This window comes from Myxocyprinus asiaticus, chromosome 41 (genome assembly GCF_019703515.2).
Source record: "Myxocyprinus asiaticus isolate MX2 ecotype Aquarium Trade chromosome 41, UBuf_Myxa_2, whole genome shotgun sequence".
NCBI lineage: Eukaryota > Metazoa > Chordata > Actinopteri > Cypriniformes > Catostomidae > Myxocyprinus > Myxocyprinus asiaticus.
This window is the reverse complement of record NC_059384.1, coordinates 21,408,603-21,423,656: the sequence shown is the minus strand read 5'-3', so window position 1 is coordinate 21,423,656 and position 15,054 is coordinate 21,408,603. Positions and strand designations below refer to the sequence as shown.

Genomic DNA, 15,054 nt, shown 5'->3' with positions numbered 1-15,054 from the left:
TGTCCAGGCGCTGAAGTGTAGGGAGAAGCCCTCCATCTCAGGGTGTATAGAATACAGTTACATAGAGCAAAAGCTCCTCAGCTACCCTTACTTTAGATGTCACAGCCAATTATACACACAGGCAAGAGCTTCGTAATATTCATAATATTTCCCCCCAAAGAGAGACATCCGAACCCTACAAATGGTAATGCGCAAAAGACCTCGGTTTACATTTAGCCATCAAAAAACATAATAATAAACCTAATAATAATAATAATAATAATAATAATAATAATAATAATAATAATAATATATTTATTATTAGTATGATTTTAAATAATGTTCAATGGTAATAAATAAATAATAACAAAATTATTATTTGTTTATTTAATGTATAATAATATTATTATTAATATTAATATAAATAAACATTAAGGGTTTCTGTTTTGTTGTTTGATAAGAAAGGTACACTTAAAAGCACTAAAATTTGAGCCCTATACTCCACAGTTCCCGGACTGCAGTCCTGCATTCACTGGCACATCAAAAGCTCTCATATTGCTCTGTAGTGTTTGTGTGAGTTAACTGAGTGGCCCTCCACACCATCATTAAGGGCTGGGAACCACAGGGCCAGTGTGCATCTAATGAAAGCTTTTTATGTGTAGTACTTACCTGTAATCAGGCCTGCTGATTTCTTATTGTACTGTACAGCGCTCTTAAAGCCCTTCACTGACCGCTGCTATACATCATTCCCTGCTCTATGTGTGTGTGTGTGTGTGTGTGGACACCAGGCCTTTCCATTGTGTGTAGGTTTTTATGTATACAGTCTGCAGAAAACCTTCACATTTTACCTGATTATTTTCCTTCGTTATTGCTCTTCGTTTTTCAACCTAAAATAAGGTTAGTGAAATAAATAGTGTAATGCAGTGTAATTACTGTTTCCTTGGATTCCAGAAGTTCTGTTGGCAAAGAATAATATTTACCTTATTTTTTTAATGTTTGAATATGCGCTTGCCTCTTTTCTTTTTAACTCTCCACAGCCATTGGAACCAGTGGCTTCAGCCCAAGACAAACTCACCAGTTCTCTCCCCAGATTTACCCTTCCAAGTAAGGCTTCTTTTATTTTTCTTTAAAAAATAAGCAGCATCCAACTTCATTTGGGCCTTTAATTAGATCCTTCTGCCAGATCTTGGACTCTCCTGCTGCTTTGTTTTCATTGATGTCTGCAGCTCGCATACTCCAAAATCTGTTGTAATTATTATCTTGCAAAATTTTCCCCTACAATTAATTTTTCTTTCACAATGTATATGGCTATATATTTTCTCTATTTCACAGCTTGACCAAAGATTTATTATTAAGTAGCTAGTGTTGTCACGGTACCTAAATGTCAGTAGTCAGTACCGATACCAGTGAAATTTCACAGTTCTTGATACCAATTTTGATACCACAGAAAAACTGTGCTAATATGATAATGTGCTATTGAACACACTCCTTTAGCCTATTTAAAGATACATTTCAATGTAAATAATAAATGAAAAGATATGCATGTTTCCTTCAAGTGTTTCTAACACTTGTTTTTTTTTTTTTAAGTAGGGCCCTACTGAAAAAGTAGGGCCCTACTTTTAATTATTTTTCCAGAACTCAAATAAGCGTATGAGTATTTGAAAGCAGTCATGTGTCAGTAAGACAGTGTGCGGGTACTGAATTAAGTCGGTGCTCGGTACTACTGGTACTGTAGAATCACTGGTATCATTACATCTTTTTTATTTTAATACCAACTTGGTACCGAAGTACCGGTGACAACACTATAAGTAGCAGAATCACAGAGAATTTTTCTCCGTAATGGGCTTTTGAGTAAAAAAATGTTGTCTCCCTTTTCTCTTACTTTTGCTCTCAAATAGCAGACCTTATCCACACATTCTTCCAACTCCTTCCGCCCAAAATATGGCCGCGTACGGACAGACGCAATACACCACAGGAATGCAGCAGGCTGCTGCCTATGGCACATACCCTCAGCCAGGCCAGCCCTATGGAATTCCAGCCTATGGTAACAGCAGAAAGGGCATTTCAGTTTATTTTCTACCTGTTACCCAGGTTTTCATTTGCTCTACACTTAAGCAGACAAACGCAAAACAAAAATGTACCATAGTAACAACAGTTTCTGGCAAAATATCATAGTTACTAAATGTATCTTTACTACTGTAAAATCATAATAAATTAAGATGGTGTCTCCTTTAAGCAGTGTAATAAACTTTCAGAAACTTTATCATTTAATTTATGTTTTTTATTTTTTTTACTTATTGAAACTGTATTATTCAATGTTCATTGTCCATTTTAATGTAGATAATTGAAACGTCTTGGTTACTGTCGTAACCTCCATTCCCTGATGGCAGGGAGACACCTTCAGATCTTTGAGAAAAGGCCAATGAGAATTGCCGAGTAGAATTTGCATGCCACTCCCCCCGACATACGAGTATAAAAGGAAGGCTGGAATGCGGATTCATTCAGGTTTTTGCACTGAAGAGCCGAGACAAGGTCCTGGCCATTACAGCGGTGTAGTTCAGCCTGTGGCAAGAGGGACACAACGTCTCGTTCCCTCCATCAGGGAACGGGGGTTACGACAGTAACCGAGATGTTCCCCTTCTGTCAATCACTCAACATTGTGTCGATGTAGTGACACTAGGAGTCCCTATACGAAACGCCACAATGGCTGAACTGTGTTATGTGAACTGACGATGCAGGTGTAGACAAGCTACTGTGAGCATAGGAACAGACTGACTCGGACTGCACGTAGCCTCCCCAGACGCCCCAAAACTTCATGTAATTCCCAACAACCCTGAGGGGGGGAAGGAGACGTATCTAGTATGGGAGCAGGCCGCGCCAGCTGCGGCTTTTCTCTCTAAGTTTTTCTCTCCACAGAAAATTAGATTCAGCTGGGGCATTTAAATGCTCATAAAATGCACCAGGGAAGGCGTTCTTTTCCATTCCTATTCTTTCAGGGGGAAAAGACCCCGCGGAGGCCACACCCTACCCTAGGGTAAAAAAGTGGCGAATACATCATATGGGCCTAAGGCCGCACATGGAAGAGGTGCGGTGGTAGGTCCTGCCCTTTGTAGGGGAGGAGCTCTACAAATGCAGCGACTGGGGCAGAGAGGGCTCTGCCAAGGGAGATGCGGGTCTACCGAAAAGGGAGACCGTACCACGGAAGATACATCACAGGAGGTTATCGGGGTAACCGAGACCTGTGGAGCACTTACCCCAGTACAGGGCACATTAGCACATGTACTTGGTCCGACTACGAATTCCTCCACTGAATTCGTGAGCCAGAGGGCTAGGAGGAAGGACATCCAGGGTTCACAGGTCGCAAACACGCATGGGAGAGAAGAGTGCAAGGCTTCACCTTGTGGAGGGGAAAGGCACTATACACAAGCGGTACACCTGGCCAGCTGCCCTGCATAATGAAACTTACCTGTTCGTACCTGAAAGAACAAGGGACGAAACCGGCTCAACCCGGAGATTGTAAAAGGTATTGGGTGTTGCCCAGCCCGCTGTACAGATGTCTGCTAGAGAGGTGCCATTGGCCAGTGCCCACGAGAATGCCACACTCCTTGTGGAGTGTGCTCGAACCCACAAGGGGGTGGGCACGGACTGGGTCTGGTAGGCCAAAGCGATGGTGTCCACGATCCAGTGGGCAAGCCTCTGTTTGGAGACAGCGTTCCCTTTCCGCTGTCCACCAAAACAGACACCAAGAGCTGCTCAGAGCATCTAAAGCTCTGCGTGCGATCCAAGTAGATGCGCAAAGCACGCACCAGACACAGCAACGATAAGGCTGGGTCTGCCTCCTCCAGGGGCAGCGCTTGTAGGCTCACCACCTGATCCCTAAAAGGGGTCATGGGAACCTTGGGCACATAGCCTGGTCAGGGTCTCAGGATCATGTGAGAGTCTTCTGGACCAAACTCTAGGCACTCTTCGCTGACAGAGAATGCTTGCAGGTCCCGACCCTCTTGATGGAAGTGAGCGCGGTCAGGAGGGCGGTCTTCAATGAGACGGCCTTTAACTCGACTGACTCTAGAGGCACGAATGGGGCTCTCCGTAGGCCTAAAAGGACCACAGAGAGGTCCCATGAGGGAAAGAGGCACGGCCTAGGAGGGTTCAACCTCCTGGCGCCTCTCAGGAACCTGATGACCAGGTCGTGCTTACCGAGAGACTTATCTTCAACAGCGTCGTGGTGTGCTGCTATAGCAGCTACATAGACATTGAGAATGGAGGGGGACAGACACCCATCCAACTTCTCTTGCAGGAAGGAAAGCACTGACCCGACTGCACACCTCTGGGGGTCTTCGCTAGGGGAAGAACACCACTTAGCGAAGATTCGCCACTTCAGGGAATACAGCTGCCTTGTAGAAGGAGCTCTGGCCTGAGTGATTGTGTTAACCACTGTGGGCGGTAGATCAGTTAGGTCTTCCACATCCTGTCCAGGGACCAGACATGGAGATTCCAGAGGGCTGAGCATGGGTGCCAGAGGGTGCCCCGTCCCTGAGAAAGAAAGTCCTTCCTCAGGGTAATTTTCCAGGGAGGTGCTGTCACGAGGGGCGTGAGGTCTGAGAACCAGGTCTGGGTAGGCCAATACGGAGCCACGAGAATGACCTGCTCCTCTTCCTCCCTGACCTTGCACAGAACCTGTGCAAGTAGGCTCACTGGGGCGAACGCGTATTTGCGCAGCACCCGGGGCCAGCTGTGTGCCCGCACGTCTGTACCGAGGGGCATACCAGAGCAGGCAGTGGGAGGATTCCTGGGAGGTGAACAGGTCTACCTGTGCCTTGCTGAATCGACTCCAAATCAGCTGGAGTCTCCACTCTCCCCTGAGAGTCACTTGCCGTGACAGAGCATCTGCTGTGGCGTTGAGGTTTCCAGGGATATGAGTGGCCTGCAGTGACCTGAGTCACCGCTGACCCCAGAGGAGGAGGTGATGGGCGAGTTGCAACATGTGACGAGAGCGTAAACTGCCATGGCAGTTTATATAAGCCACTGTTGTCATGTTGTCCGTCCGGACTAACACATGCTTGCCCTGGATCAATGGCAATAGCCTCCGCAGGGTGAGCTGTACTGCCAGCAACTCGAGGGAGTTGATGTGCCAATGCAGGTGAGGTCCTGTCTTGGAGGCATCCGTCGTAACCATGACGCACCTGGACACTTGCTGTAAGGGGACTCCAGCCCGCAGGAATGCAAGGTCTGTCCAAGGGCTGAAAAGGTGGCAGCAGGAGGGCGTGAGAGCTACGCGATGTGTGCCGCGGCGCCATGCGTACCTCGAGACTCGGGTCTGGAGCCAGTGCTGTAGCAGTCTCATATGCATCAACCCGAGCGGCGTGACCACCACTGAGGATGCCATATGCCCCAGGAGCTTCTGAAAGTACTTCAGTGGGACCGACATTTCCCGCCTGGATAAGTTCAGGCAGTTCAGCACTCACATGTGAGGTGCGCTATCATTGACACCGAGTCTAACTCCATGCCGAGAAAAGAGATGCTCTGATCCGGGGAGAGCTTGCTCTTTTCCCAGTTGACCCGAAGCCCTAAACAGCTGAGGTGCGTGAGCACCAGGTCCCTGTGTGCACACAGTAACTCTCGAGAGTGCGCTATAATCAGCCAGTCATCGAGGTAATTGAGTATGCGAATGCCCACTTCCCTTAACGGGGCAAGGGCTGCCTCTGCGACCTTCATGAAGACGCGAGGGGACAGGGACAAGCCGAAGGGGAGGGCTTTGTACTGATATGCCCGACCGTCGAATACAAACTGTAGGAAGGTGTACCGCTTTGTCGAGGTAAAATCGAGACGTGAAAGTATGCGTCCTTCAGGTCTACTGCCGCAAACCAATCTTGATTCTGGATGCACGTCAAAATGTGCTTTTGCATCAACAACTTGAACGGGAGTCTGTGCAAGGCCCGGTTCAGAACTCGCAGGTCCAAGATTGGCCGCAACCTTTGGAACGATGAAGTAAGGGCTGTAAAACATCTGTCTCACCTCGGCTGGAGGGACAGGCTCTATCGCGCCCTTCTGTAGGAGGACTGCGATCTCCGCCCACACTGACGTGAAGAGAATGCTGCGGAACCGGGGTGGGCTCCTGGCTAATTGAATTGCATAGCCGAGCGAAGCTCCAAAGAAAAAATCTGAATAAATCTGCATTCCAGCCTCCCTTTTATACACGTATGTTGGGGGGAGTGGCATGCAAATTCTACTCGGCAATTCTCATTGGCCTTTCCTCAAAGATCTAAAGGTGTCTCGGGCTCTCAAGATCAACCCCTAGTGTCACTACATCGACACAACGTCGAGTGAGTGACAGAAGGGGAACTGAAACTTAGTAAATGTGATGCATAGTTTAATTTTAGCAGTTAGCATTTAGCATGTTTAGCATTTTGCATGTAGCATAAAAATTAACTTAGTGTAGATAAAAATGTTCTGATAACTGAATTAGGCTAATGCTTACTTCAGGCTTTTGTAGCTTCTATTCCCACCATCAACCAAAGTGTAGAACTCTGCTGAACCTTTTTTGCATCTGCAGACTCGTTCAGACAGTTTCTTATTTTATGCTAGTTTGACAGATATCAGAGATATGAAGAATTAAATTCAAAACGAGACGTTTACAGTGGAGTTACGCTATGAGAGCCTAGCTAAAGCTATAAAAGTCCTTTGTTTGTCCAAGGGATTGAATGTACTGAAACCTTTGCGAAAATATGCGCACAGATAATGTTGTTTAGGTAGAACAACCTCGAATACGCTCTAGAGGGTTTCGATGTTTGTTTGAGTGGAAGCAAATTGCAAACCTGCATTGGGCCTGGTTCAATCTAATCAAAAGACAGGTTTGTTTTTACTGTGACCAGCAAATTCTTTGCTGAGATTTGTACAAACTTTACAAAACCCTTCAATGCAAAGTTATTGCTGCTACCTCTCAAAAGGGATGGGCATATCAATCCTTAAAGGACTATTCCGGGTTCACTACAAGTTAAGCTCAATCAACAGCATTTGTGTCATAATGTTGATTACCACAAAAAGCAATTTCTACTCATCCCTCCTTTTCTTTAAAAAAGCAAAAATTGAATTTACAGTCAGGCACTTACAATGGAAGTGAATGGGGCCAATTTTTGGAGGCTTTAAAGGCAAAAATGTCAAGTTTGTAATTTTATAAAAGCACTTCTTCTATTAAAACTCATGAATTATTTGGCCTGTAAAGTTTACTAAATCATCATTTTACAGTTGTTTTAGGGTTTGTCGACATTACATCGCCATGGCAATGAAGTTGTAAAATTGGCTATAACTTTACACAGAATGGTTTAGTAAGCAATTTTATCACACTAAAGTCATGTTAACACATATATTGTTTATGTCTTGTGGCTGTACTTTTGAAAAAGTAAGTATTTTAATATTTATGGATTGGCCCCATTCACTTCCATTGTAAGTGCCACACTGTAACCCAGATTTGTGCTTTTTTTTTTAAGAAAAGGAGGGACAAGTAAAAATATATTTTTGTGGTAATCAATATAATGCCACAAATGCTGTCGATTGAGCTTAACTTTTATTGAACCCGGAATATTACTTTAAGTATCTATATGCTAAAAGTATTTATTTTTAATAGTGATTTTATTATTTGTTTTGTATGAAAGTAAACGTTTGTAAAAATAGAAGTCTCTAGGCCTATTAAATGTTTAAATTATGGCTTTCATATCTCATGTTAAATGGCTATAATTATCTATTTTATTCTCCATTTAATAGAGGTATCATTACTGGTATTGATGTGGCCGATATTAGCCTACTTGCAATAGTATCGAAAAGAAAATAAGTGGTATCGCCCATCCCTACCTCTAGTACCTCTACCATAGTTTGAACCATGGCCCAGTGAGAACTAAGCCACCGACTTTTTTACATGATTGACCAAGAGGAAGTAACACTGAGGATCGTGCATCATGCTGCTCTGGTGTCACTAACTGATTTAGGTCCATTGTGGGCAGGCATCAAGACAGAGGGCGGACTAACCCAGGCCCAGTCTCCAGGCCAGAGCGGCTTCCTCAGCTACAGTTCCAGTTTCTCCACACCTCAGACGGGACAAGCACCTTACAGTTACCAGATGCAAGGTCAGGATCTCCCCTCTCCTTTTCTCTTTCCCTTCTCTGGTGGAGTGGCAAAATAGAGCAGTGAATCCTTTCTGGCCCCCTTCAAAGGAAGACACAATTAATGGCAGATACGGACCAATTCATAACATCCCCGAGCAGATGGTTATATTGTGTTGTAGTTAGACACAGACTTTTTAGCATTAGGCCTTAAGAGAAACAACACAGATGGAAAAAAAAAATAGTTTTTTTTTTTTTTTTTCCCTTTAGGACTACTCCTTTCCCCCATGGTTTGGCTTTGTGCTTGCCCATGGATGTTCTTAAATATGTTTGCTTTAGAGAGAACACCCTGGACTCTTTAAGGTCACTGCATGGAAGTCAATTGAGCCCTTGCGTACTGCGATTTAAATATGTATCTAGTGAACTGTCTGCCACCCAGTTTTTTTTAGAAGACATTTTCTCAGCTCCAAAGCCACCAGTCTTTTGCTGTCTTTCTCCTTTTCTCTCTCCCCCTCTAGTGTTTTCCTTCATGCCTCCAACGTTTAGTGCCGTTTTGAGTTCTCTAATCTCCAAATAATGTGTGACAGTAGAAACATCTTCATGTTTTTGAAAGCTCTCCAGAGCATCTCACAATAAATAATGTGTCATCTGCAGTCTGTGGAAGCTTCTTTTCCATGCCTCATAAGTAAAAACTGCTACTGATAATCATGCTTCAACACCAGGCCTGTAAATGTTACGCTGGCAGGAACACTGCAGTCTAAAGGTCTTTTCAATTCCAATGAGACAAAGGGTTCCCAGTGTCAAACACAATTTTTGCACCAAATCTATTCACACTGGTAAATGTGGAATTTTCTTGGAATGCGAAAATATTGTCATTCTCTTTGTTATCTGTGGTGGAAATTTTGTATTATAAATAGTTCTTTAAGGAATGATTTGCTCAAAAAGAAACATTCTTTCATGATTTACTCACCTTGGTTTCATTTCAAACTTGTATGGTGGTGTTTTTTTTTTTTGGTTTTTTTTTTTCATGGAAACCAAAAGGAGAGATTTTGAACAATCTTTACACTGCTCTTTTCCACTGTAAACAATCTTAACATGGCTCTTTTCCATACAAAAAAACACCATAAAAGAACCATAAAGGTAGTCAAAGCTCATTCGTGTCTGCGTTCATATTCAAAAAGAGTTGTTTGTTGTCACTGACACCAAACTCCATTGGTTCTCTTGTGTGTTGAGCTTGGCGCACCAGTTTGAATATGCAAAATGGAGCATGAGATAATAGCGCTACAGCAAAGGGAAAGATTTTCATCAAATACCGACTTATATTTCGGTCTGGTGAGTAAATAATGGCAGAATTTACATTTTTGGGTGTACTATTCCTTAACTCTGAATGACAGCACTTGTCTGGTGTCATTTGACAACGACAATATGCACTGAGTTTGCTGTCATAATGGGCCATCCTGTGCTGAGTTGGGTAGTAACGTGCTACATTTAATTGAGTAACTTTTTGGGAAAAATGTACTTTTATGAGTATATTTAAAGGTGGGTATTTTCAATCTTACTCAAGTAAATTTCTAATAAAATTGTTTTACATTTACTTTGTTACAATGGGCAGCGTTCCTGTTGTTATATTACTGATTTTTATTTAATAAGTTTAAATAAATGTGTAATTTATTGAGATATTTTTGAAAGGGACTTTTACAACAGCGGAACTTTACAGCAGCGCTCTGTCACTCGAGTCGAGCTCTTCACTGCAGCTGGAGCAAGCCTGCCAAATAAAAGCTCTCTTTGCTACACACCATGAAAAAGAGTATTTTCGTCATGCAGTGCCTTCATTTTACACCAAGGCAAATGGATATTTCAAGATTAAAATTGCAGCACAATAAATTTTGCCGATTATGATAACGTGGGCTTGTCTGTGTCATTGTCATTTTCAGGGTGATTCTGTAACTATGGGCTCATATGACCTCAGTTTATAAGTATACATTTTTATATCAGTGGTGCAATATATCAGTTCCTAAATCCATGTAAACATCTGCGTTAAGTGTAAATGTGTTATGCTTTGCGGATTGTGTGCTTGACTTCTGGAGTGCGAGCTGACAGTATGTCTGCACCTGCACAGCATTTCTGCATTTGACAGATGCGGCACGTTTTTCTCATGGACAACAGAGCTCTGAACTTAAATAAGCCCAACATGCTTCCAAATACAGATATAAGTTGCAGTTTACCTTTAGTGAACAGAACTAATGATCTAAATTCTTTCAACACTGAAAATACTGTAACTACACTGATCTAATAATCCATACAGGACTTTAAAAAGCATAAGGACTTTTGAAATAGTGACATAGGTGTTAATAAAGCATGATCTTGTTTTGTTTTATTCAGCATTACATATAATTGAGCCTGTGGGACATTGTTTACGTTTTTCACCATAATAATTACTAGAAACTGGTTTACAAACTTCTCTTCTAATTGACAGATTTGTCCAAATCTGACAAGCGTCCTTAAAGTGATAGTTCAACCATAAATTAATGTTCTGTCATCATTTTCTTGCCCATATGTTGTTCCAAACCTCTGTGACTTTGTGTATTTTGTGGGACCCAAAAAATATGTTAGACAGAATGTTAGAGTCTGACAGTCTCAGTCACCATTCCCTTAAAATATGGAGGTAAAAAACATGCAGTGACAGTAAATGGTGACTATAAGGCTTACATTCTGTCTGACATCTCTTTAATTGTTGCATTGAAGAAAGTCATATGGTTTGAAACAACATGAGGGTGTATGATGACAATTTCCATTAATAATAATAATAATTATTAGTAGTATAATTATTATTATTCTATAGTACATGTTAAATGTGTATTATGTAATGGAATATTGGGGCATAATTTTCCATTATGTTTTATGTGGTTGTAACAAGTTACTCACTACTTGAGTATTCTTTTAATTGGATACTTTCTTACTCTTACTCAAGTAGTTTTTTACATTATTACTTTTACTTTTACTTGAGTAATAATTTTTTTAAAGTAATTGTACTTGATTAAAGATTTCGGGTACTCTAACCATCTCTGATTCTCGGAGACCACGGTGCCTTCAGTTCAATCTGCCATACATAGCCCACACAGCAATAAAATACATTAGCCCCTAACTGCAAAAGCAGATGACAGATGACAGATGACCATTAACCAGGCCAGTCTGTCCCTATCGGCTTCCTCTCAATGACTTATCGATTGGGCAGGTCTGGGCTCTGAGGAAGAGCCGAACATGATGGCCAGGCCTAGACCACCATCTATACGATACCAACTGCTGTCCTATAACCCCAGCAGAGCCAGCCTGCACCCAGCTGTCAGAGGGAATACAATTAAATTAATGTTTTTTTCCATGCTCTTTCATGTCTAATGGAACGGCGCTGGGTGTCTGTGATCAGGATTCAAAAATGTAACGCAGAAGTACCTTCCTGGCTTAGATCTGGTGAGGTCTTGGAGTTGTCGCGCAGTGTTGCATTACTAGAGATTGCACAAAATAGGAGGGAATTATCGGAATTGTAACCAAACTATAGCAACACAATTTCAGAAAAAAAAAAAAAAAAACTAATTAATTACATGGCTGTAATTGTGTCTTTCATAGTGGAGATTAGGGGATTACATGTATTCATGTGCCGCTGATTTAGATCCCGATTCACTACAGGAACTATGCAGATCAGGCAACGGCACAAATGCACAATTCTGATTTCGCAGACTGATTCTGAGTGCCTTATAGCGGGGTATGCAGCAGAGCACCGTGATCTGACACACTCTGCCAGGACTGATCAGCACCACTACCTAATGTGATCCAGTCGCCTGTATCATCTCTTTAACATGCCGAAAGTGAGCATCACTACACCACGCATCTGGATAAATGCCAGGTTATACGCAGTGCCAGTCCTAGCCTTTTGGGGGCCCTAAGCAAAACTTTGCATGTCCATTCCCATTCTCGTTTCACCTTCTTGGCGCTTTGTTCTGCTCCTGATGGGTAGCTTCAAAGCCATAGCCATGTCAATCTTATACTTTAATGATGTATAATTTCCATGCCCATGTCCGAAATAGAAATGAAAAAATTACTTATTACAATTATAATTAGTAGTCCCCACGACTACTCTACAGTCGATATTACATTTATATTTCCATGTTATATTACATTTTTACCATTGTGGTTATGTTTGCATGAAAATAAATTCCAGTAAAGTCTTCAACAGCATGGAGGCCCCCTGGCAAATTGGGGGCCCTACACAACTTGCGTAGTTTGTGTAAAGGTTTGTGTCATTTTACCGCCTGCTTTCATCTTGCAGTGGAAGTACGATGTAAATTGCGCAATCTATAATAAGGCTAATTTACATTAAAAGGAGGCGTGTTTGCATGGAAAGAAATGCCAATAACTTAGTTTAAATACTTAAGATGCAAAGCATTTTCAGTGCTGAACATGCCTGTTTAAACTTGACTGTGGATGGTTATTAAATAAGACACAGGTTTTTGCGCTTAAATACCACGCACAAAAGGGGTGCAACTGTTCAGTGAATTCGCCCCACAGGGTTGTTGGATCATCATAAGTGGAGATTTGCTACATGCCAATGAATTTTAAGACTTCTCAACTGTTTATTCACTTAATACATCCAAACATAAATTCTGAATTAATTTTCCAGTTCACACCAGTTTGTGCTTTGCTTCCTTTTCCATAAGCCTAATGGCTCTACGGCATGAGTAGAGTGAGAGAGACAGGCTTCTCTGATTTTCTCTCAGAGTAGATGATAATTACAGCAACAATTGGGCCTCCCTCCATTATGCACACAGTGTGAGAGGAGCAGCAGACTGCTTTTTAAAGAAGCCCATCTGGACTTGATCGCTTGCTCCCTAGAGAGGCCTACAAAACTTCTGCTACAAATATTGTGCACTGATGATAGACATAGCCCATGGCAAGAGGACTGATCAAGCACAGCAAATGGACTCCCAATTGGCGAGGCCATAAGGAGAGCCAGTGTCTCGTCTTGACTGAACTAACTGGAGCAAGACAGAGTGAAAGGGGGGAGGAATGGGGGCTTTTTGCCCCTGGGAATGACCAGACCTCTCCCCAGAGTCATTCTTTAGGGACTGGAGGGGGTCTTGCTTGGCTTTTTTTTTTTTTTTTTTTTTTTTTTGTGGCTCCATACTCTCTGGAGTCAACTGCTATCCTACATCTCTTGGCTTTTATGACTTTTTGAATTGTGGATTTAGCTAATTTGTTGTGCAGTGGTAGTTTAATTTGTTTCGCTTTATGTAAGATGTGAGGGCCCAAGTCTAGAGAGGTATGCAATGATTTTTGGAGCACCTCTTGCTGTTCTTTGCAAAAGAAAAGAAAGAAAGAAAGAAAGAAAAAAGAAAGAAAGAATGAATGAAAGAAAGACAACTGAGACAGAAAAAACAAACAAAAAAGAAATACAGTAGCTGGTTATTCCAGTCACTGATGTAAATAGAAAGCTGTTCTACATTTGTTACAGTCTGAGGGGGTTTCTTGTCATTTTTTTGTGATGACCGGAAGTTAAAAGAGTTTACTTCTGTTTGTTTTGCTGAACAAATGTGCATTTACGCTTTTATTTATACACATTGTATTCATTTTAAGGGCATTTCACATTGAGATGGTTGTTCAGTGATAACTGACGGCTCTAGTGAACCAATGAAGTTCCTCATACAATCTTTTTAAAAACGTGGGACTTCGTAGCTTAGAGCCTGTTAATGTTAGTCAGCAAACAAAAACTGCTGGAAAAAGGCTTATAACAACCATCACTCACAATATTGGGTTTAAAAAAAAAAAAAAAAACAGATTTAAAACTGTAATAATGATTAATGAAGGGCTGTTTTGTCTATGAGAATTTAAATGTGATTTGAGCTCTGTGAAATTTGTTGAGGTCCCATTAGTAGCACTTAGAAAAGCAATGGGGACTTTACGTACCTTCAGGCTGTCTCAGTCACTATAACTCATGTCATGTATGTTATTAAGTCATTAGCTGCTATCTCTCCATATAGAGATTTAATTACCCAGAAGGTGCTTCTTTTGACCACTCCACCCTTCCCCTCTAGTACACAACAGTTGCACTGTCTGTCATTGTAAAGGTAGCGATGGATGAAATAATAGACCCAACCCCCTTTCCTCTTTCTTTCCGACCATCATCCAAGACCATATCACTGATATGGATAGAAAAGAGATAAAGCCACTGTTATATCCCACCCACAACACACACACACATGTTGGTGCGGCTATCCTTATGTGGACTCTCCATAGACATAATGATTTTTAAACTATACGAACTATAGATTCTATCCCCTAACCCTAACCCTCATAAAAACTTTCTGCATTTTTACATTTTCAAAAAACATAGTTTAGTATGTTTTTTTTTGTTTTTTGTTTTTTGAGCGATTTGAATTATGGGGACACTAGAAATGTCCTCATAAACCACATTTATAGCATAATACCCATGTAATTACCAGTTTGTAACCTAAAAAAATTTCTTCGTAAACCACCGAAACCCGCCCACACACACACACACACACACACACACACACACACACACACACACACATGTTGGTGCAGCTATCCTTATGAGGACTCTCCATAGACATAATGATTTTTATACTGTACGAACTATAGATTATATCCCCTACCCCTACCCCTAAACCTAACCCTCACAAAAAACTTTCTGCATTTTTACATTTTCAAAAAAAGTAATTTAGTATGTTTTTTAAGCAATTTGAATTATGGGGACACTAGAAATGTTCTCATAAACCACATTTATAGCATAATACCCATGTAATTACCAGTTTGTAACCTAAAAAAATGTCTTCGTAAACCACCCAAACCTGTACACACACACACACAAACACACACACACACACACACACACACACACACACACACACATACCCACCCCTCATGCCCATATAATACCTGTAATGCTATGTTTTAAAATGCTTTA

General features: G+C 41.6%; 1 protein-coding gene across 8 annotated transcripts in view; it reads left to right on the top strand.

Moving 5' to 3' along the window:
• The window catches only part of eya1 (EYA transcriptional coactivator and phosphatase 1), a 68,418-nt gene that overhangs the window by 12,639 nt on the left and 40,725 nt on the right, over positions 1–15,054 (top strand). For 4 of the 8 annotated variants that reach the window (XM_051683086.1, XM_051683081.1, XM_051683087.1 and 1 more), the window contains 3 exons: positions 1,017–1,083; positions 1,878–2,023; positions 7,962–8,099. In XM_051683086.1, coding sequence (XP_051539046.1) covers positions 1,017–1,083; positions 1,878–2,023; positions 7,962–8,099 — 351 coding nt within the window. The remainder of the gene's footprint in view (positions 1–1,016; positions 1,084–1,877; positions 2,024–7,961; positions 8,100–15,054) is intronic. The other 4 variants (XM_051683088.1, XM_051683084.1, XM_051683089.1 and 1 more) reach the window with 3 other exon arrangements.